At 34.8% G+C, this 21,718-nt stretch overlaps 2 protein-coding genes and 1 pseudogene across 2 annotated transcripts; all 3 read left to right on the top strand.

Moving 5' to 3' along the window:
* Positions 1 to 2,142, top strand: part of LOC146913398 (ATPase family AAA domain-containing protein FIGL1-like) — a 48,350-nt pseudogene extending 46,208 nt beyond the window's left edge.
* A 7,228-nt stretch (positions 2,143 to 9,370) lies between these two features.
* Positions 9,371 to 14,329, top strand: LOC146913397 (ATPase family AAA domain-containing protein FIGL1-like). The gene is made up of 11 exons (XM_085720924.1): positions 9,371 to 9,621; positions 11,021 to 11,395; positions 11,946 to 12,073; positions 12,169 to 12,287; positions 12,369 to 12,461; positions 12,609 to 12,710; positions 12,832 to 12,937; positions 13,441 to 13,524; positions 13,607 to 13,702; positions 13,812 to 13,939; positions 14,032 to 14,329. The coding sequence occupies exons 1-11, from the start codon at positions 9,371 to 9,373 to the stop codon at positions 14,131 to 14,133; spliced, it is 1,584 nt and encodes a 527-aa protein (XP_085577050.1). The 3' UTR covers positions 14,134 to 14,329.
* Positions 14,330 to 18,314: 3,985 nt separating this feature from the next.
* LOC146913396 (ATPase family AAA domain-containing protein FIGL1-like) lies at positions 18,315 to 20,646 on the top strand. Its single transcript, XM_085719503.1, has 9 exons — positions 18,315 to 18,437; positions 18,535 to 18,653; positions 18,734 to 18,826; positions 19,021 to 19,122; positions 19,296 to 19,395; positions 19,784 to 19,867; positions 19,937 to 20,032; positions 20,114 to 20,241; positions 20,332 to 20,646. Exons 1-9 carry the CDS (start codon positions 18,401 to 18,403, stop codon positions 20,431 to 20,433), a joined length of 861 nt encoding a protein of 286 aa, XP_085575629.1. The 5' UTR covers positions 18,315 to 18,400; the 3' UTR covers positions 20,434 to 20,646.
* Positions 20,647 to 21,718: the final 1,072 nt, after the last annotated feature.

Genomic DNA, 21,718 nt, shown 5'->3' with positions numbered 1-21,718 from the left:
CTCCCCTCCCCTCCTAATTCTCGAACCAAACGGACCCTTACTCGCTATGCAAAGGTTCAAGTTGTAGGTGACACCTTTGTTTATTAGCAACCTTATAGAAACGTTTTGACGTTATTATTGAAACCATTTTTTAAATTCAAGTGGGGGATTGTTGGAACATTAGTGTGATGTTGGAAAATAAATTGGAAGATTAAACACCAAGTAATCATACTTTGATCTAATGTTGTGTGAATTGAAAAAATAGAGTGTGGGGGTCCCACATAAAATAGAATACACACATTAGTATTGTTTAAATTGCGGTGTTTAATTTTAAATACTTAATAATGATAAAAATAATAGTAATTATTATTTTTATTCAAGAATATCACTTCCTATAAATTTAGCTTATGGTGGTTGTGATAAGAATAAGAATTTAATTAAATTTCTTATATTTCCTTCATTCAAATCCAATAGTTTGTTTCCTCCACTTATGTGGATTTGTTTCTTTTGATCCTATCCACAAGTGTTGTTGAACTGATTAATGGATAAACTTCATTTTAATTGTATCCATTAAGAGTAACTGTTGTCGCAATTTGTGCTAAAACAGTTACAGAATCTCTATATAAATAGAGGACTCCACTCAGTTCAAATACACACCAAATTGCATAGTTGATGCTTCCTGTGCGGTTTCTCTCTTCTCCCTCCGACTTGTGTTAACAAGTTTCTTCTGCTTCTACTCCTTTCTGTCTCTTCGGAATTAAGAGTGTTCTTAAGACCATAGTCCCTTTTCGGTTTAATGTCCCTTCGGAATTAAGAGTGGTCTTAAGTTCATAGTCCCTTCGATAATATATGTCCCTTCGGAATATAGAGTACTATTAAGATCATAGTCCCTTTCGTAATAATAATGTCCCGTCGGAATTAAGAATGATCTTAACAGTATATAAATTATTTCAATAAATTTACTATTTAAGGAGAAATGGTGGTATCACCATATTTGAGTGGTCGCAATACCATATTGAAAGTTTGGATAACTTAAAGGTTAGAATGGTGGAGACACCATATTTGAGTGGTCTAAGCACCATATAGAATGGTAATAATACCATATTAAAGTGGTTTCAGTATATTTGAGTGGTCTTAGAACCATATTTGAAGGTGTAAATCTCGAACGATTTTCTACAGTGCAGTAGTTAATCGAACAGTTGTAGCTGGGGTTGTTTTATCCTGGAGGCGGCGTGGTTGATAGTATACCTTGCACAACTTTGGGTAGTGCCACGAAACGTCTTAAAGAGAGCGACCTGGTCGTGACTCAGCCTAGTAACAACTTCGGTAGATAATAGAATGTGGAAATTCAAATATAACAGTTTGTAAATCCAAAAACAACATGTATTATAGTAGTTCTGATCTGAGTAAGTTAGAGTTTGATGTCAAGAAAATTTTCAATTTGATAGCCGCATTATACTATTTGTGAAGGGGCAACAAATCGTCCCCAAGAGCTTGATGAAGCGGCACGAAGGAGACTTACTAAACGACTATACAGTCCTCTACCATCCTAACGTGGTAATCATGATTCTTCATCTTTCTACAAACCCTTTTAAGCGCAGCATCTAAGTAACTTATTTACTCGGTATTTCAGAGGCAAGAGCTTGGATTGCACGTAACCTTTTAGAGAATATTCAAGCTATCAAATGAGGAAATGGAGATTGTATGCGACTTAACGGAAGGTATCAACACTATTCCAGTTACAGTTTCTTCTGCATAGCAGTTTGTTTTTCTAACTTTTTCATGGTTAAGATATGAAAAACTCAGTGCAGGAGGCTTCTATGGGTCCCATAAGAAAGGCAATAAGACATGGTGCAAAAATTGTGAACTTTCAAAAATATTCTAAGGTTGATTTTTAATTTTTAAATGATTTTTTCAATTTGTGCAGGACTTCCAAGAATTCCATGCAAGAGATAAGGCCTTCTGTTTCACCTAATGAAGTTGGCACTTTTGAGCAATGGAACAAGCAATTTGGTACCCTAGCAATTTAGAGGAATATGAGGAATTTGTTCTCATTGTAAGGAGATTTACCTTAAACATTATTCTAAGCATAACAGAACATTTGGATGGTATTGCATGTATTGATATATGAAATAAGTAGTATTGAGAAAAAATGTTAACAAAGTTTTAGAATCAGATGATGTTACAAGGCATGATGAATGAAACACCGTTCTTAATTTTCAAACGTTAGTGCAATAAAAAGAGCGCAAAGATGGGCACGTGAGTGCCCGTCATTTTGTTAGTTTTAATAACAAGTGCTCCCAATTTTCCATGTTTATCCTTATTTCCATTTCATTGAACATCCTTCGATCTTATAGTTTTCCATTTTGTCTGTGAGTGAGAGCCTGTTTGTTATATTTTTTTTTTAAGAAAAAATCACTTTTTTAAACAAAATAATCACTTTTAAGAGTATTGCATGCGTTTGTTACAGTTTTTTCTTTAAAATCAGAATCTTAAAAAAAAAAAAAACTAAAAACAGCTTCAAATGAGAATTTGTTAAGAGCAGCTTCTAAAAAAATATAGGTTTTTTTTAGAGGATAGAGAAAATAAATATATTGAACTAGTTTTGTAACAAAAATATCCTCTTTTACATAGATGTATCCAAATAAACTAAAATATTTATTTAAAAATAATAATTTTTACTACGATAAACAAACGCAAAATATATTCTGAAATCTCTAATAAATAATCTCTAAATTATTTAATGTCAAAATCACATTTTTTTTAATTCGTAACAAATGGGCCACCTTGAGTAAGTTTCAAAACCTATTTTATTTTACGGTGTGTTTCAATTTTTTTCAATGTTGAGTTTCTAAACCCATTTTTATTTTTTTTATCTTATTATGGATTTCGTGGAATTATTTTATTATATCAACCTGTTATATATATAATTTAATAATTAGTAAAAAAAATCCCCAAAAAAAACTTTATAGATAATTGTCAAAACAATTCTTTCCATGGTTTTTGAAATGATTTGATTCATACGTCCGTGTTTTCAACAAATCGACTCATCACTATTCCAAGAATCAATCTTGAATCGCTTTCTTGATCCCATCTTTTCCTTCCTTTTTTTTCCTGTATCCCTTGTTATCCTTCATCGTTTTCATGATGATAGTTGCTCAGTGGTTTTACATCTTATGATGTGTTCTTTGCTTTCCTATTAACCTTGATACCTTTTCTTAACTTTCCTTCTCTCCTCTATCTAACGCCATACATCATCGTTCTGTCTCCTTTTCTCTCTACCCACCCAATTATTCCCCATCAATCATCACAACTACAATTTTAATCCCTAATCAATCATCACAATTACAAATTCAATCCCAATCATCACAATTACAAATTCAAACCCTAACCAATCTGTTTACATCTTAATTCTCTGGTCTCTGTGCTTCTTGCCTATTACCTTCTCTCCTCCCTGTGATTCACCGTTCTTTTTACCCCTTTTCTTGTTCAGCACTTCTCTTTCTTCTTTCTGGTATCTTGAGCACTATGTCTCAACAAAACTCCAATGGAGCCAACTCTGACTCCCAAGATTTCAACCGGGGTATACTCCCCAGCCCAACTACAGAAAGACCTGCAAAAATCCAGAAAACCATGGTCATTACCCCAATTATCACAAAAAATTCTGAGCAGCTCATTGATTTTAACTCTCCCTCACAGTTTAACTCTGGAATGAATGGAAACATGGGCAATACCAGCACCCCATTCATGAGTCACCATCAGTACTCCCCTCCCCAACAACCAGATAATCAAGATTCTCCTTCTGGTGAAATTGATGATTCTGAACCTTTCTGTTATTATCAAGAAACTCATGTTCAAGAAAGTGTGAAAATCTGCAAAAACAGCATCATTGGGAAAATCTTATCTGAGAAACCAATTCCTACTCCCTCCCTTCATAGTACTCTAGCTGGTATCTGGTGTAACCCACAGGGTTTCAAAATCACTGAGATTGAAGGCAAGCTTTATCATATTTCTATGGACAAGGAACAAGATGTGGCTAGAATTTTAAAAGGAAATCCATGGATTGTAAGGAATGTGTGGCTGGTTTTACATGCTTGGGACAGAAAAATCATTCCCAATTCTTTGGATTTCTCTAAGATTCCTCTCTGGATCCAATTGTGGGGATTACCTCTACATTGCAAGTCAATCACTATGGGTAATGAAATTGGATCTCAGATTGGGCAGGTGCTAGATGTGGGTCTCTATGAGTACCCTGAAAATGCCAAGATTGTAAAAGTTAAAATCCTTTTTAACATATCTTCTCCTATAAGAGCAGGAATCTACATAGGAAGTGAGTTAGATGGCATAAATTGGGTAGATTTTAGGTACGAAAATCTGCCCATGTTCTGTTTTACTTGTGGTTTGATAGGTCACAATGAATATAATTGCACTTCCACTACTGTTCCAACTCAAACTAATGCTGAAGGTTACATAAACCCAAGGGGTGCTTGGTTAAGGTCCAGAACCTATGGACGTAGGATGCTAGAACAGAAGGAAAAGACATTTAGAAGCAATCCTCTCAAATCTATAAGTGGAGGTCAGTTTAGTCCTATCCCTAAAGGCTTAGTGGAAAAGATGGCCAATCTGAGAATGAATCAACAACCTAAGGACTCAATAGCAGGAAGCTCTCCCTCTCCTCAGACATCAAACATCAACTTTCAGCCAGTTCAGTATAAAGCTAATAGGAGCATTACCATCATACAGCCCAACAGTTCACAAGGATTTCAGAAGATAACAGAGCCCAAAATCATTAAAAGGAAGTTAATCACAGGAGAAAGCAGCAGCAGCAGTCTAGAGTCTCAGTCTGGTCTAGATAGTGAAATGGCAGGCCCCATTATGGAGGCCAGCCAGTCAACATGAAGCTCCTTTCATGGAACTGCAGAGGTTTGGGCAAACCCTCTGCAGTCAGAGCCTTAAAAAAGCTCCTTAAGGTTACTTGCCCTGATGTGGTCTTTCTAGTGGAGACCAAGTTGTCTGAGTCTGATACCAAAGCTAAGTACATTTTATCTTGTGGCCCTCTTACTAATGTCTTTATGGTCAATTGCAATATAAGCAATGGTAATAGGTCAGGTGGTCTAGCTCTTATATGGAATAATTTTGTAACCATCAACATCCTTAACTTCAATAAAATGATCATTGATATGTACATTACTGCCTGTAATACTAATAATCAATGGTTTGCTACTGGCTTCTATGGATCACCCTATCAACATTCTAAGCACTTAACTTGCAACACTATAAATAATCTGGCCCACCATAGAAATAATAACAGCTGGCTTATATTTGGTGATTTTAACTTGATTTTGGACAGTTCTGAAAAGCTAGGTGGTAATGGGATTGATAATCCTAATTCAGCTTTATTTAATGATACTCTTAGACATTGTGATCTTAATGATTTGGGTTACAGTGGCTATAAATACACTTGGGCAAATAATCAAGACACTCAAAATAATATTCAAGAACGATTAGATCGGTTTTGTGCTAATTCTAACTGGATATCTCAATTTCCCAGGTTCTGTAACAAGCATCTACTTAGATACTCTTCAGACCATTCCCCTATCATTCTAGAGTTCTACAATATTGAGGAGAGCAGACCTACTTACCATTATAAAAGACTCAAGAGGTTTGAGCATATTTGGGCTGAAGATGCTGAATGTCATCAGATAATTGAATCCAGCTGGAAATCTTCCAACCAAAGTAGTCCTACAAAACTCCAAGACATCCTCAACAAATTAGATAATTGGGGCAAAAATAAATATGGGGATATACCAAAAAAAGTTAAAGAAGTACAAGAAGAGCTTCTTAAACTCAAAAATTGTATTCCTGATTTTGATTGTATTCAGAAGATCAAACATGCAGAGAAAAGCCTTGATGAGTTATTAGCAAAGGAAGAACTTTGGTGGTCTCAGAGAGCCAAAGTTCAATGGCTCAAGTTTGGAGACCTCAACACTAAATATTTTCATCACAAAGCAAGCCAGAGAAAAAGGAAAAACACCATTCACCAAATTTCTGACCCCCTTGGTAACATATGGAGAGACAATCAACATATTCACAACACCCTCATTTCCTACTTCCATAATATATTTACCAGCTCCAATCCTCTAATTGATATGAGGGATCTTCAGGTTGTTAAAAATAGAGTCACTAGCGAGATGAGTAATTTTCTAGAAGCTGATTATACTATAAGTGAAGTCACAGAGGCAATTCAACAACTTAAAGGAAGCTCTGCTCCTGGCCCTGATGGCATTACTGCCCTCTTTTACCAAAAATTTTGGAATGTTATTGGTCAAGACATCCTAGACTATACCCTTAATATACTTAACAAAGGGGGAAATCCTGGTCAGATCAATCATACTTTTCTCAGCCTTATACCTAAGATTACTAACCCATCCACACCTTCAGACTTCAGACCTATTAGCTTATGCAATGTGATCATGAAGATTGTTACTAAGACAGTGACTAATAGAGTAAAAACCATCCTCCCTAATATCATTAATGAGGCTCAAAGTGCCTTCTTGACTGGCAGAATGATAACTGACAACTCCCTCATAGCTTTTGAAGCTTTTCACTATTTGAAGAAGCACAGGAAAACTAATCAAGGTTATGTAGGCATCAAACTTGACATTGCCAAGGCTTATGATAGCCTTGAATGGGAATTCATAGAGAAAACCCTCACTGCTATGGGCTTTCCTACCAGATGTGTTATTCTCATCATGACCTGCATCAGATCAGTCTCCTTTTCAATTTTGGTTAATGGGCAACCTACTGAAGTTTTTTACCCACAAAGAGGAATCAGACAGGGTGATCCTCTTTCACCCTATATTTTCATATTGTGTGCTGAGGTGTTATCTGGCTTAATCAGTGATAGCAGAGAAAAAGGTCAGATCCATGGCATTTCTATAGCCACCAATGCTCCATGCATCACTCATTTACTGTATGCAGATGATAGCCTGCTTTTTTGCAAAGCCAAACCTGAAGAGGCTCTTATTATTTCTAACATTTTAGAAAAATATCAACTTATGTCTGGCCAAAAGGTTAATATGCATAAGTCTGAGATGGTTTTTAGCCCAAATATAGACTCTGCTACTAAACAACAGTTCCAAACCAATCTCCCCATCAAAATTAGTAATTCTATTCCTAAGTACTTAGGGATGCCTACACAGTTTGGACGATCAAAAGCTCAGGATTTCAAATACATTATGGATAGGGTGTGGAAAAAGCTTAAAGGATGGAAAGAAAGGCATTTATCCTTTGAAGGAAGAGGGGTGTTAATTAGAGCAGTAGCTCAGGCAATCCCAACTTATGTCATGAGCTGCTTCCTACTTCCTACCTCCCTTTGTGAAGATATTGAAAGAGCTGTCTGTAAGTTCTGGTGGGGAGGATCAGACACCTCTAAGAAAATCCATTGGACAACTAAGGCTAATCTTTTTAAATCTAAAAAAGATGGAGGTATGGGTTTTAAAATTCTTAAAGATTTCAATATGGCAATGCTAGCCAAACAAATATGGAGGCTGCATACAAACCCAACTTCTCTATTGGCTCAGTGCTACAAAGCTAAATATTTCCCCCAAACTGATGTACTCCAATCACAATTGGGCTCCTCTCCTAGTTTTGCATGGAGAAGCCTACATCAGGCTATCTGGATCATTAAAAAGGGAAGCTGTTGGAAAATTGGCAATGGAAGGACTGTCAGAGTCTCAGAAGATAATTGGCTTCCCTTCCAAAATGGCCACAAACCTATTACTACTACTATGAGTTCTACTCATCCTATGATGGTTAAAGATTTGCTTAATGAAGACCCTTTTGACTGGAACTATCAGCTGATCCATGACTTATTTCTACCTATAGATAGCTGTCAAATTATCCAACTTCCTATCATTCATCCTCTCAAAGAGGATTCTCTTATGTGGATGCATAATAAAACAGGTAATTATTCAGTTAAAAGTGGCTATGAGGCCATTCAGCTATGGAAATTCAGGGACACTGCCGCCCCATCTACTAGCACACCTAACAATAGTCTCTGGAAGAAGCTTTGGGCACTAAACACTATACCCAGGCATAAAATGATGCTCTGGAGAGTCATAAATAAAACTCTTCCTGTCAGAACTGAATTACAAAAAAGGGGTGTTCATTGCTCTCTATTATGCCCTAGATGTGATGCTAAATTAGAAACCATGAATCACCTATTTGTGGATTGCCCTAGAACTGAGAAAGTCTGGTTTGGATCTCAGATATCTTATAGAATGTCCAAGAGTCTTAACCGTGATTTTGCAGACTGGATTATTGATATTATCTCTAATAAGGATGATAATCTAATTAGTCAAGTAGCAGCACTTACTTATGGTATTTGGCATGCTAGGAACCAAGCGGTCTTCGAAAACATCATTATCCCCGAAGAACGCATCCTCCAACGCGCCCATTCTAGCATAGCAACCTATCAACAAGCTCATGCCAAACCGCAGCTTAACCCCCATCAGCATGCTCCTACAAATATCGAAAATCCGAACAATAATCGGAGGAGTCACAACAGATCTAATCAAGTAAAATGGAAGAAGCCCCCAAATAATTACCTCAAAGCTAATTGTGATGCTAATTTGCAAATCCCTGGAAGGTGGGGCTTGGGCTGCATCATTCGAAATGAACATGGAGAAGTTATGGTCTCCGCTTCCTGGTGCAGAAATGGTTTCGACAATGCTCCGTCTGCTGAAGCCTATGCAATTTATGCGGCAATGAACTTAGCTAAAAACTGTGGTTTCAGAAATGTAATGTTTGAAGGTGATTGTGAGCTAGTCATCAATAAACTGAAGAATGCGGAAAGACACGACAGAACTTACTTGGGATCTATCTTAGATGAAATCTGGAAGACCAGTCTCTACTTTGACACGTGTAGCTTCCAATTTATCTCTAGACTAGGAAACCAAGCGGCCCATGGCTTGGCTCAACTTGCTCATACTGAGCCCAATCACATTTGGATGGAAAATGTTCCTCCCCAAATTCACACTTTGTACTGTCATGACCTTTTTGATTAATATATAATATCGTTTATATTCAAAAAAAAAAAAACAATTCTTTCCATAAATAATTGAATTAAATAATACAAAAAATATATAAATAATTATATAATAAAATAGGAACTAAATCTAATTTCAATTTTGATTTAAATAATTTATCCAAACATCATGTTTTAAAAAAGAATCAAATTTCATCACGGCAAAACCAACTACGATAAACTATAAAACCCTAACCTCCCCACCGATCTCCCACACACTCTTTCTCTCTTTCATCACTTCCAATTTCTGTTCAACAAATCAAACCAGTGAAACCCTAACCCTAATTCTCTCACACTTTCTTCATGGCTCCGTTCTCACAAGAAACCATAGCACAACTAAAAATATACAACTATGATCCACTCACATTCAAGACTGAACGTAAAGCCACTATGTTTTTACAACGTCTTGATAAACATCTAGATGAACACAAACATTTAGTAGGAGCAACGTTGAATTATACTCTCCAACAACAACAACTAGAAGCAACGTTGAATACTTTGCAACAAGTCCAACTCAGACAACAGCAACAATTCCAACTCAGACAGCAGAAAAGGTATTTGTGCTCACATATATTTTCTACTCATTAGGGTTTTAGTCCTTTGGTTTCTATTCAAGGAAATATTAGTCTTGTCATATAGTTATTGAGGTATTGTTCTTGATCGTTTGAAGCAAGCTTTTAAAAAACGGTATGTTACCACAGGGTGGGAGCCAAAAATTTAGTTTAGGGGCACCAAGTTTAAAGTATAATTTAGTGAAGAACAAATAAATTTTCGAATACGCAATCAATTTATACAAGTATTTAAGAAATTATAACATATATAAATTATAAGAAATTTTGAGGATATATAAAAGTTGAGTATCTGTTGGTTTGTCAGATAATGACGAAACTTAAACGATATTTGAATAGCACAAAAAGAAAATATGAAACAATGAAAATGCAAACTTGGGAGGATAAACAACGATCGGTGAATCGTTTGTAGTGGCTGAGGGTGCATAAACAAAATCGTAGGCAGTGATTCGATGTTTCTAAGTAAAATTGTAATGAGGAATCATAAATTGGAATTCTAGTTAAGGATTAAGATTCTTCTATAAAATTTAGAAAAAAAACTCTACTTTCTTTTTCAATGTTAAAGATTTTAGTTAATAATTAGTTCAATTAAGCCTAGAAAGTTAGGTGTTTAAGGAACAATATATTGAGTCAAAAGAAAGGTCAATATACAATATTGTATAAAGTTCACAAAAAATAAATATTAAGACCAAAAAATATAATAGCATACTAGTATAGTTTTATTTTCTTCTGAAACCCTATCTCTAGTTATCCGTGATAACTGTCGCGAAAAGGAGGTATAGGTAAAGGTATAGATAGTGTATGTTACATATGTTGTACGTTTTAACAAAGCGAAGAAAACTCACATAAACGACTCATGCGACAACACGCAATTACGCAGTGATGAAACTCCATTACGGCCGCGGAAAATGGGAGGAAACAAATTTATTGTCTCATTTGATTTTTATATGCTCTTGTCTCTTATAAAAGTATTAAAACATGAATTTATTAGTGGTTAATATGGTTTTTAGATGAAACAAATTCACTAAAATGTATGAAAAGAATTACAGTTATAAAATTATACGAAGAAACAATGAGATATTTAACTTGACCGTAGGCTCTAACAACCAAAATCACAAAATCCTTAACTCGACTGCGACCTATATTCCGTAGGCGGTAACAACCGTAATCGCAAAATCCTTAACTCCACCGCGACCTATATCTAAACTTTGGTATGAAGTTGAAACTAAAGGGAGCAATATCAAAATCTTATAAACCCATAGAGATCATTGTCATTGTTTATTTCAACGTATATCATTAATTAGTAACTGTCTGCATCTGATTGAACTTGTCTATTAGTTTAGATGACTTATTCATTTTATTATTTTCATTTACCTTTGAACAGTCTTGATAGTTTTGTTGCACAAAAAGATGGGAAGAAAAGAGAGAAGAATGCAGCTGAAGTAATTGGTTCAACGGATGCAGTTATTTTACCACAATGCAACAACAATCCTGCCAACAGGCTCTATGGTGTTACACAACCTGGCAGTAGTGCTAATTTTGTCCCTGCTTTTGCCCCCCCTATTAACAGCAATGCGAGCAAGATTGGAAATAATGCACCTATTAACAACAATGTGAGCAAGATTGGAAATACCGCACCTATTAACAACAATGTGAGCAAGATTGGAAATACTGCACCTATTAACAACAATTGGAGCAATACTAGAAATTATGCTTCCCCATTTACTAGCATATTCGGTAGTGCTACAAATAATAAATGGTCAGTTCTGTGATCTTCATATCAGTTTTTTTGTTTTTAATTCTAACTTTGTATCTGCACTATTTCTCAAATTTATTCTTTCCGAAAGTACAAAAGAACAACGTCTCAAATTTTATTGTAGATACTACAAGAAAATTAGTTCTACCCGAGGAAACTAAATTACTTGCAAAACAAAGACGTTTCCAGGGAAATATTCCTTGCAAACTATGTGTTAGAAAAAGCTTGGTTGAATGGTGATTAGCGGCGAAATTGATTGTGTTTAAAGGTGTTTACCGAAAAAGTTTTCCTCGGGAATTTTTTGACTATACTTGACCAAAATTGCTGTTGCAGGACATGGTGTTTACCTAGAAATTTTTCGATCTTACAAACTACTGGGAATCAACCCTAACTTAAATTACAAATTAAATTTAAACTTGTGATGTCTTTATACGACTCGTGTTTTTGACTTTCCCGCTTCAAATCCTTCTTTATTCCCGATAAGTTGATCTCATGATTGATGATTGGTTTGATAATACACGCACTCTTCCTAATGTGCTTGATATTATTGCAGTGTGGATGAGCTGCGTGGTCCTGACGGTCAACTTCCTGAGAAATTGAGAAATGTAACACCTCGCCACATTGAGCTCATCAGTAACGAGATTATGATTAAAAATCCCAATGTCCACTGGGATGACATTGGTAATATAGATAGTTTATCTTTCTGCTTTGTTCACCAAATTGGAAGTTCTTATGAAAAGTAGTTATCCTCATTCAATGTTTCATGACATTTTTAGCCGGATTGACCCATGCCAAAAAATGTGTCAACGAGATGGCCGTATATCCTCTGCGACGTCCTGACTTATTTATGGGCTGCCGTTCTCCTGGGAAAGGTCTGCTGCTATTCGGTCCACCAGTAAGTGCAAACTTCTCTTACTGATGTTGTAAATTTCAAAGACTCTTCTCTTTCATTTTCCTTATATACTCCTAATACTAGGGAACTGGTAAAACAATGATTGGAAAAGCCATAGCTGGGGAGGCAAAGGCAGCCTTCTTTTACATATCTGCAAGCTCGGTGTCTAGCAAATGGGTATGTTTTGATATGCTTTAGCTTTAACCGTTTATTTAATGGTTTGTTGATATATTTCTCTTTAAACATCATATTCCGTTATCTAGGATGAGTTTTTGCACTCTTTCTCAACTCATGAACTGATATTTGTACTGATGATAATTACAGTATGGTGAAGGTGAAAAGCTAGTAAGAGCTCTCTTTGGAGTGGCCAGTTGTCGTCAGCCAGCAGTAATTTTTGTTGATGAAATAGATTCGCTCTTGTCTCAGGTATGCTAACGTCATGGACAATAAAGGCACCATTTAATATTTATTGCTGTAATAGGTTCACGTTCGACTTATTGAGCATGAAATTTTCTCTTATTTATTTAGTACATGTAACTTGTTGCAGCGAATGTCAAATGGTAACGAGCATGAAGTATCTAGACGTATCAAGACACAGTTTCTTATTGAAATGGAAGGCTTTGACGGCGGTGACGAGCAAGTCTTGGTTATCGGTAATTGTTGAGCAACACACTCAATTTCTTTTTACTTTTCTTTCTAATATACTTCATTTTCATCTCACTAACTGTCTCCTTTGTTCAGTAAAAAAAACGTCTCCTTTTGATACTTATGGGTAGATACTAGACAATGATGACTTTTGTTCTAAATTGTTTATGATTTTATCATTTCAAAATGTGATTCAGTACATAAAGTAAAACATTAGGCATAACGTGATCAATGTCACTAGCCTATATGTATTCTATTTTCATCTGTTTTTGTATTATGCAAGAGGATTTATTAAGAACCGTCTCTACACATTACGATTGTAATAATGGTAACATCTTGATAGGGACTTGGGTATCGTCGAGTGCCCGAGTCCCACATTCAGTCGTATGTGATGTTTGGTGGATTTTTCTCCCTTGATAGCTAGCTTTTAAGGGAAGTTTCCTCTAGTGCTTGTCCTTACACATATTCTAGCCATTTTTTTTTATATAAAATTTGGGTAAAATTTATATAGGCGCAACAAATCGTCCCCAAGATCTTGATGAAGCAGCACGAAGGAGACTTACTAAACGACTATACATTCCTCTACCATCCTCAGGTGCTAATCATGATTCTCCAAATCCTTTCTACAAACCCTTTGAAGCATACCATCTAATTAACTTAATTGTTTCGTCTTTTAGAGGCAAGAGCTTGGATTGTACGTAACCTTTTAGAGAAGGATGGCTTATTCAAGATATCGAATGAGGAAATGGAGATTATATGCAACTTAACAGAAGGTATTGACACTATTCCCATTAATTTACAGTATCTTCTGCATAGCACTTTGTTTTCTAACTTTTTCATGGATTATAGTGATTTAATTATGCTTGTAACTTTCTTTTTTAGGTTATTCAGGATCAGACATGAAAAATTTAGTGAAGGATGCTTCTATGGGTCCACTGAGAGAGGCAATGGAACAAGGTATAGATATTATGGAGTTGAAAAAAGAGGATATGAGGCCAGTAACTCTTCAGGTATGCAAAAGAGTGCTTGCAGAACCTAGAATTTTCCAAAATATTTCTCAAAGTGAATATTAATTTTAAAATGATTTCTTCAATTTGTGTAGGACTTCAAGAATTCCCTGCAAGAGATAAGGCCTTCTGTTTCACCTAATGAACTTGGTACTTTTGAGCAATGGAACAAGCAATTTGGAACCCTAGCAATATAGAGGACATGTCCTCTCATTGTATGGAGACAGAGTATCATATAGTCACCTAGATGGGAATGATCTTCATTGTTTAATAAGTTTTTGTTGATACCTTTTTTGGCATTGTTTTACTTGTGGACTTCGTCATTGGCTTTCACCATACTTGTTACTCCCTCCTTCCCATATTATGTGACATAGTTGACTCTATCACGTATGTCATTGCTCAATTTTAAACTTAAATATCTTTAATAATTTATTAGAAAAAATTATGAAATTTGATATGTTGAAAATATTCATCGAGACGAATTCAACTAACATCTTATATGCTATATTTTGTCTTTATATATTAGTAGAAAAATAGGGTCAAATCATGTATTGTGAACGGTACACATTTTCAAATTAGGTCATTTAAAAGAGGTATTCTTCCATGGTCCCAGGACCAAATCAATAATGTTTGAACACACACACATAAAAAGATTCTCCTCAAAATATTCAATCATCTTTTTTATCAATTTCCTCCTTATTTCTTTGGTCCTGTGACCATATTAGAATTTCTCCATTTAAAATGGGACGGAGGGAATATTTTTCCCTGCACTCTTTTTTCCTTCACCATCTTTTATCCCTATACGTGACTAGTTCTCTTTGAATCTTTTTATACTTTTGAATAACACCAAAAAGTTGTAAACTTAGCTTTGAATCTAAAGTGTAGTCTCTTTAAAATCCAATTTTCCCAACCAAATTTGTGTTTTCAATCTCTCATTAGATTCTAAAAGTATATAACTTCAATGATTTAGTCTAATTGTAAAAAGATAGATCTCGAATACGGAGGTTCTGTGTTCGAGCTCCGCTGCTCTTTGAGCCATAAGGTTTTCCCTACCTACCTCTTGGATTGTGGCACCAACTCCTTACCCTATTTTTTCTTATAAAAAATGTACATACTTGTTTTATTTTTAAAGCACTAAATAAATAAAATTCATTTACTAAAGACAACCAAGAAGTAAAATTCATCTAAAATCTGTCAAAGCAGGAGAAAATAATGTCTTTAGCAAACAATAGTTCTGTTTTTTTTTTTTGACAGCAAACAATAGGTAAAATTAAGAAAATAATTCAACTTCTTACCCACCCTCCCCCATAGCTCAGTTTCTTCAATAATAATGGATTGGTTCAAAATCTGAATCGAAAAAAAATTAAAAAAAATGATAAAATTAATAATATAAGAAAATAGGAACCACAATCAGAGGAAAAGCATGACAACAAAATCCATATATGTGGGTACCCATTCGAACCAAACCCAATTTGACACGTATTCCCTGTTTTGACTGTGTTTGGGCTGGGTTTGAGTTTTCCCTGATTTCAAAACATGGAAACGGGACATGTAACACAGTAACAGGGATATAGGTGCCCACCCCGAACTCGTACCCTAACCCGTCCCAAATGTAGAAAATCAATTTATTACCCCTTTTATATAAATAGAAATCCAAACCCTTAATCATTTCACTCACACAGTCAGAGTCTTGGTCTTTCAGATGACACTCACTTATCATAGTTCTCTCTTTTCTCCTTCAATATCTCGCACTCTCGACCTCTCTCTTCTCCATCGCCATAATCACCGATCATCATCATCTCTTTGCTAGATAATGCATTACAACATTGCGCTCGGGGATGAAAAATACTTTTATTATATTAAAAAAATATCCACCGCAGGGATGGGGCGGAGACCCGAACCCATCGAAGACGAGGATGAGATTCGATTTCTCATCCCCGTTGGATATATATATATATAGGGTAACGGGTAAGTATATGAGAGTAGGGTATATGGACGGGGAAGGTAAAATTTGTCCCCACCCTGCCCCATTACCAATGAGTTTGATAATGTTTTTTCTTTCTTCTTTTGTTTCTTTAAATATTTTCATGTTCGTATTCATTTTAGGTTCATTTTTTGTCATCAAATTTATAGAAATGGAAGAGGATATAAGATAAGAGAAAGAGAATATGACCTATGTAAATAACATTTTTTTACTAAAAATAAATAATATTCATTTATTTAAAGTGATAGAGTATATCAATACAATACAAATTCGCTAAAAACAAAAAAGTGAGTCCGCAAACAAACTCATAAGAACATCAAAGTTAGCAGAAAACGACAAAGTATATAAGATTACAAATATGACTATATTCAAGTGTCTAGAATTCGCGTGCATCCTTTGGATCTTTAACTTTGACAGCACCAATATCATTGGTTGGAGATAAACTTGATCAAAGTTGATCTAACAATTTAAACCAAACAAACATCGTAACACAAGACGTGAAAACAAAACTACGCCATACAGAGACGACGAATAAAACAACGTCGACAATGAAATCACTAAAGAAAAAACAAATATAAGTGAGAATTGCTTATTTACAAAAGAAGGCAAAACGTTATTTTGGATAAAAATAATTGATCCTAAATCAGCCTCAAGGGTCGTAACTCGTAAGTGGAGGCTGAGAGAGAGTTAAAATTCTTATATTAAATTAGTAGTAGATTTCTTTCTTGTTTCTGACCATAGTTTTTTTTTTTTTTTTGTTACAATCTGAAAACAAGTAGTACGAGGAATTTTCGTCAGAAAAAGTAACAAAAGGAGATGAAATAAATACAAAAGTAGATCTCTCTCTAGTTGCATTTATAAAAAAAATAAATACGAGGATCAAAAGTTTCATATTTCATTGCTACCCTCGTCCCTCCAAATATCTGTTCAAAAAATCAAAATAGTAAAACCCTAATTCTCTCACATTTTCAACATGGCTCAGCAGCTCTCACTGGAAACCCCAGCAATGATAAAAGCATCCGCATTTATCCATCCGCGTCCAAGTTCCCGTCTGAAATTTATGCGAATTCGATGCTTCAATTCCTTGAAAAATATCCCATCGGCGAACCATATCAACCAAGACTTGATCAATGATAGGAATTCTATACTGCAACAACAAGTCCAACTCAGGAAGCCGAGAATGCCCGTTTTGCAAGATGAATATTTGCGGTATGTTTGAGATATTATTATCGTTGCAACAACTTTTTGACCTTATATTTAAGGTATTGGTCTCATATTTTCTACTCATTAGGGTTTTATATGGCAAAATTACATTCTTCGTCCATTAACTTACTTTTCTTAACATACTTTTAGATATTCATGTCCTCTTTTTGTTTCGTTATTTTTTTTACGTCATTTAGTTTCTTTGCATATGGATTTTCAAGCATCAATTTTTGTCACTTTAGTTTGTTTGCATATGGATTTTCAAGCATCAATATTTGAACGCTAAGAGCTCATATCAATTTAAAATTATAGATTTGAATATTGAGAATTAATATGTAGATTCATGAAAATGCGGCAATTCACGTTAAAAAACAAAAAGGACGAAATCGTTACTATGAGTGGTTAGTGAAACCTGTTCTGAGTTGGTAGTGATTTATGTGGTTGTATGAGTAGAGCAAGTCTGTTATTGGTTGGTGGAGTTGTCCATCTCCTCTTGCTTCGCCGAGTTTGCTTTTGTTTGTCTCTTACTTTGGTTGGTTTCGGTTTCATGGTTGCTCTTTCGATGGAGTCTAGATTCCATCCATTTACCCACCATTCATTTATTGTCCATTTACAAGAGATAGACACAAATGGAGATTAGTGGGACCAATTTTAACAAGTGGATCTCACTGATGGGTCCTACTAATCTCTCACATGTGTCTAAATGGACAATATATTTGCTATTCAACAAAAAAAATACATATGAAGTTGAAAATATAGAGCATTGCAATTGTTTATTTAAACATATAGCTTTAATAATTGTATGAATTTGATGAAAATGTGACATTGTTTATTTCAACATATATCATTTGTAATTGTATGCATCTTATAGGTGACTGGCTTGCGGTGCCAACATAGCTTAGATGTTTTGTTCTATCATATGATGCTTTGCACTCTATTTTTTTTGTTTTAAAAAAATTGTATGCATCTTCTTGAACTTGTCTATTATTGCAAATAAGGTATTCGTTTTATTATTTTCATTCACCTTTGAACAGTCTTAGTGTTGGTGTAGTTGAACAAAAGGAAATTGCTAGCAATGTCGATGATCAGTCAAACAAATGGTCAGTTCTGAGATCTTCATATCAATCTTTATGTTCTTACTTCTAACTTTGTATCCGCGCTGTTTCTCAATTTCCTATTCTTGCAGTTTGGATATCCTGCGAGGTCCAGATGGTCAATTTCCTCAGAAACTGAGGAATTTAGCACCTCATCACATTAAACATGTCACTAATGACATTATGGATAAAGATCCCGATGTCCATTGGGATGACATTGGTAATATAAATAGTTGTTCATCTTTCTGATTTGTTAACCAAATTGGCTATTCTTATGTAAATGGTTATCCTCATTCAATGTTTAATGACATTTTTAGCTGGATTGACCCATGCCAAAAAATGTGTCAATGAGATGGCCGTATATCCTCTGCGACGTCCTGACTTATTTAAGGGCTGCCGTTCTCCTGGGAGAGGTCTGCTCCTATTTGGTCCACCAGTGAGTGCAAATTTATCTTACCGATGTTATAAATTTCAAAGACCGGCTCTTTCATCTGTCTTATATACTTCTAATGTTAGGGAACTGGTAAAACAATGATCGGAAAAGCCATAGCGGGGGAGGCAAAAGCAACCTTCTTTCACATATCTGCAAGCTCGTTGACTAACAAATGGGTATGTTTTGATATGTTTAAGCTTTAGCCGTTTATTTAAAGGTTTGCTGATATATTTCTCTTAAAACATCGCATTCCATTTTCTAAAATCTTATCTGGGATGAGTTTCTGCACTCTTTCTCAACTCATGAACAAATCCTATCAAATATTCTTGTGACAATGTTTTGAATACTTGATATTTGATGATAATTACAGTTTGGTGAAGGTGAAAAGCTAGTAACAGCCCTCTTTGCAGTAGCCAGTTGTCGTCAGCCAGCAGTAATTTTTTTTGATGAAATAGATTCACTCTTGTCTCAGGTATGCTATTTTCATGGCCAATAAAGGGACCGTTTAATATTTATTTCTGTAATAGGTTCACCTTCAACTATTTTGTCGAGATTTTTAATTAATTGAGTAATAGAGTTTCATCTATTAGAATTTATAGACATGAAATTTTCTCTAATTTATATAATATGTGTAACTTGTTGCAGCGTAATGATGATGAGCATGAAATAACTAGACGTATGAAGACACAATTTTTTATTGAAATGGAAAGCTTTTCGGGTGGTAATGAGCAAGTCCTGGTTATTGGTAATTGTTGTGTAATACGCTCAATTTCTTTTTTCTTTTCTTTCTAATTTACTGCGTTTTTATCTCGCTAACTGTCTCCTTTGTTCAGTAAAAAAAGATCTCCTTCTGTGAAACTTTTAATATGTAAAAAAGATCTCTTTCTAATAACGATGGTTATTGGTATGATTGTATCTTTCGAAAATGTGATTCGGTACATAAAGCAAAATACCAGGCTTATGATCACTTATGTACTTCAGTTTTGGGTTTCATTTATGATCAAATATAGGAAAACTAGCCTATGTTTATTTTCATTTGTTCCCATATTATGCAATATGATTTATTAAGGACCGTCTCTACACATTATGATTGTAATAATGGTAACATCCTAATAACGGTAAAATTTATACAGGTGCAACAAATCGTCCCCAAGATCTTGATGAAGCAGCACGAAGGAGACTTACTAAACGACTATACATTCCCCTACCATCCTCAGGTGCTAATCATGATTCTCCAAATCCTTTTAAGCACACTGTCTAACTAACTTATTTACTTGGTATTTCAGACGCAAGAGCTTGGATTGCACGTAATCTTTTAGAGAAGGATGAACTATTCAACCTATCAAATGAGGACATGGAGATTATACGTGACTTAACGGAAGGTAATGACATTATGCCAGTTAATTACAGTATCTAATTTTTTTCATGGTTTGTGGTGATTAACTTGGTAACTTTCTTTTTAGGTTATTCAGGATCAGATATGACAAACTTAGTGAAGGATGCTTCTATGGGTCCATTGAGAGAGGCAATGGAACGAGGTATCGATATTATGGAGTTGAAAAAGGAGGATATGAGGCCAGTAACTCTTCAGGTATGCAGAAGAGTGCATGAAACCTAGAAATTTCAAAAATATTTCTCAAATCGATTATTAATTTCAAAAAGATTTCTTCACTTTGTGTAGGACTTCTTGAATTCTATGAAAGATATAAGGTCTTCTGTTTCATCTAATGAACTTGGCATTTATGAGGAATGGAACAAGCAATTTGGAAGCTTACAAATTTAGAGGAAGTGCTTTCATATTTTTTGTTGATATCTTTTTTTGGCATTGTTTTCCTTGTGGACTTTTTCATTGTTGATACCTAATTTTGTTTAAACAAAAAAAAATAATTAAAAAGATGGTTGCAATAGTTATAATATCAAACATGTAGAGATTTTCCTTAAAACTTAAACATCATAGGCAACTAGATTCAAATTACCTTATTGTTGTTGCATGTTATTTTCCAAGCTCTAAAAACATAAAGTTTAAATGAATACAAAAAACTAAATTTCAAAGTGTGCAAGTCTTTGGAACCATAGCAGGAAAAAAAAAATATATAAGATCAATTCAAAATATTTGAGCTGCAACATAAAGGTTTTGATGTTTCAGCGGTCACTGCGACTAAAGTTGCATTAGTTGTATTAGACCTCGACCCTCCTAAAACTCAAAGATCTCGATGCGACCATAATTTAAAACCTTGGTTCTATAGTGTTTTTTGTCAAGAAGTTATTGTGGTTGTCGTAATCTAAATGTGAAGGTTCATCAACAATGGAATGTTGTACGCTGCATGATATTCTCTTAGAAAACAACCATGTGAGAGTAATGCATACACAATCTACAAGATAAACTCAAACATGGCAGGCAAGACATCTAACGAAATGAAGAGTCATATCCTGCATTTATCAGTCTCTGTTGCTGGTAAGAATCTTAGAGATATGAAAATGAGTGTCTTGGGATCCTAAAATTCGAACGTTGGGCTGTGCAAGACTAACATAGAACAGATATTATTGGTTTCAAGATACCGATGATTTGCTATTAATAGAAATATGTCATTAGCCAATAAGAGCATGTTAGCATCATAAAATGATTTTATTGTTCTAATGTCTTCCTAATAGTCACCATAGATGTTCCAAATAACCAAAAAAATTGATTTCCAAAGGTGGATTTATTTTAAGGCTGTGGAGACACAATCAAAGTACTTGGGACTTCCCTCATTTGTTGGAAGATCGAGACAACATGTTTTTGATTTTGTTTATGATCAAGTTTGGAAGAAATTGAAAGTATGGAAGGAGAAATTGATATCATCGGTAGGTCATGAGGTTTTGATTAAATTTGTGAATCAATCCATTCTGACTTATGTTATCATGTTATGGGATGATTTCTCTTAACGACAGGCTTGACTGACCATATTGAAGTCAAGATTAAACATTTATGATGGGTATATACCAAGGGAGAAAAGAATTTGATAATAATTTGTCGAAATTCAAGAGTAGTTGTTGTCTTTGAAGGACTGACACAGACACTTGCACTT

This window comes from Medicago sativa, chromosome 6 (genome assembly GCF_051527215.1).
Source record: "Medicago sativa cultivar Bolivia chromosome 6, Bolivia_mono, whole genome shotgun sequence".
NCBI lineage: Eukaryota > Viridiplantae > Streptophyta > Magnoliopsida > Fabales > Fabaceae > Medicago > Medicago sativa.
This window is presented reverse-complemented; position numbering and strand designations above follow the sequence as displayed.

What these genes read in the sequence shown, in the direction of transcription:
- LOC146913397 (XM_085720924.1), top strand. Translation starts at nt 9,371, where the DNA reads ATGGCTCCGTTCTCACAAGAAACCATAGCACAACTAAAAATATACAAC. An exon ending in TGTCCACTGGGATGACATTG is followed by an intron (nt 12,074 to 12,168) that starts GTAATATAGATA and finishes TGACATTTTTAG; the next exon opens with CCGGATTGACCCATGCCAAA. An exon ending in CGAGCAAGTCTTGGTTATCG is followed by an intron (nt 12,938 to 13,440) that starts GTAATTGTTGAG and finishes AAATTTATATAG; the next exon opens with GCGCAACAAATCGTCCCCAA.
- LOC146913396 (XM_085719503.1), top strand. Translation starts at nt 18,401, where the DNA reads ATGGATAAAGATCCCGATGTCCATTGGGATGACATTG. An exon ending in TGTCCATTGGGATGACATTG is followed by an intron (nt 18,438 to 18,534) that starts GTAATATAAATA and finishes TGACATTTTTAG; the next exon opens with CTGGATTGACCCATGCCAAA. An exon ending in TATACGTGACTTAACGGAAG is followed by an intron (nt 20,033 to 20,113) that starts GTAATGACATTA and finishes CTTTCTTTTTAG; the next exon opens with GTTATTCAGGATCAGATATG.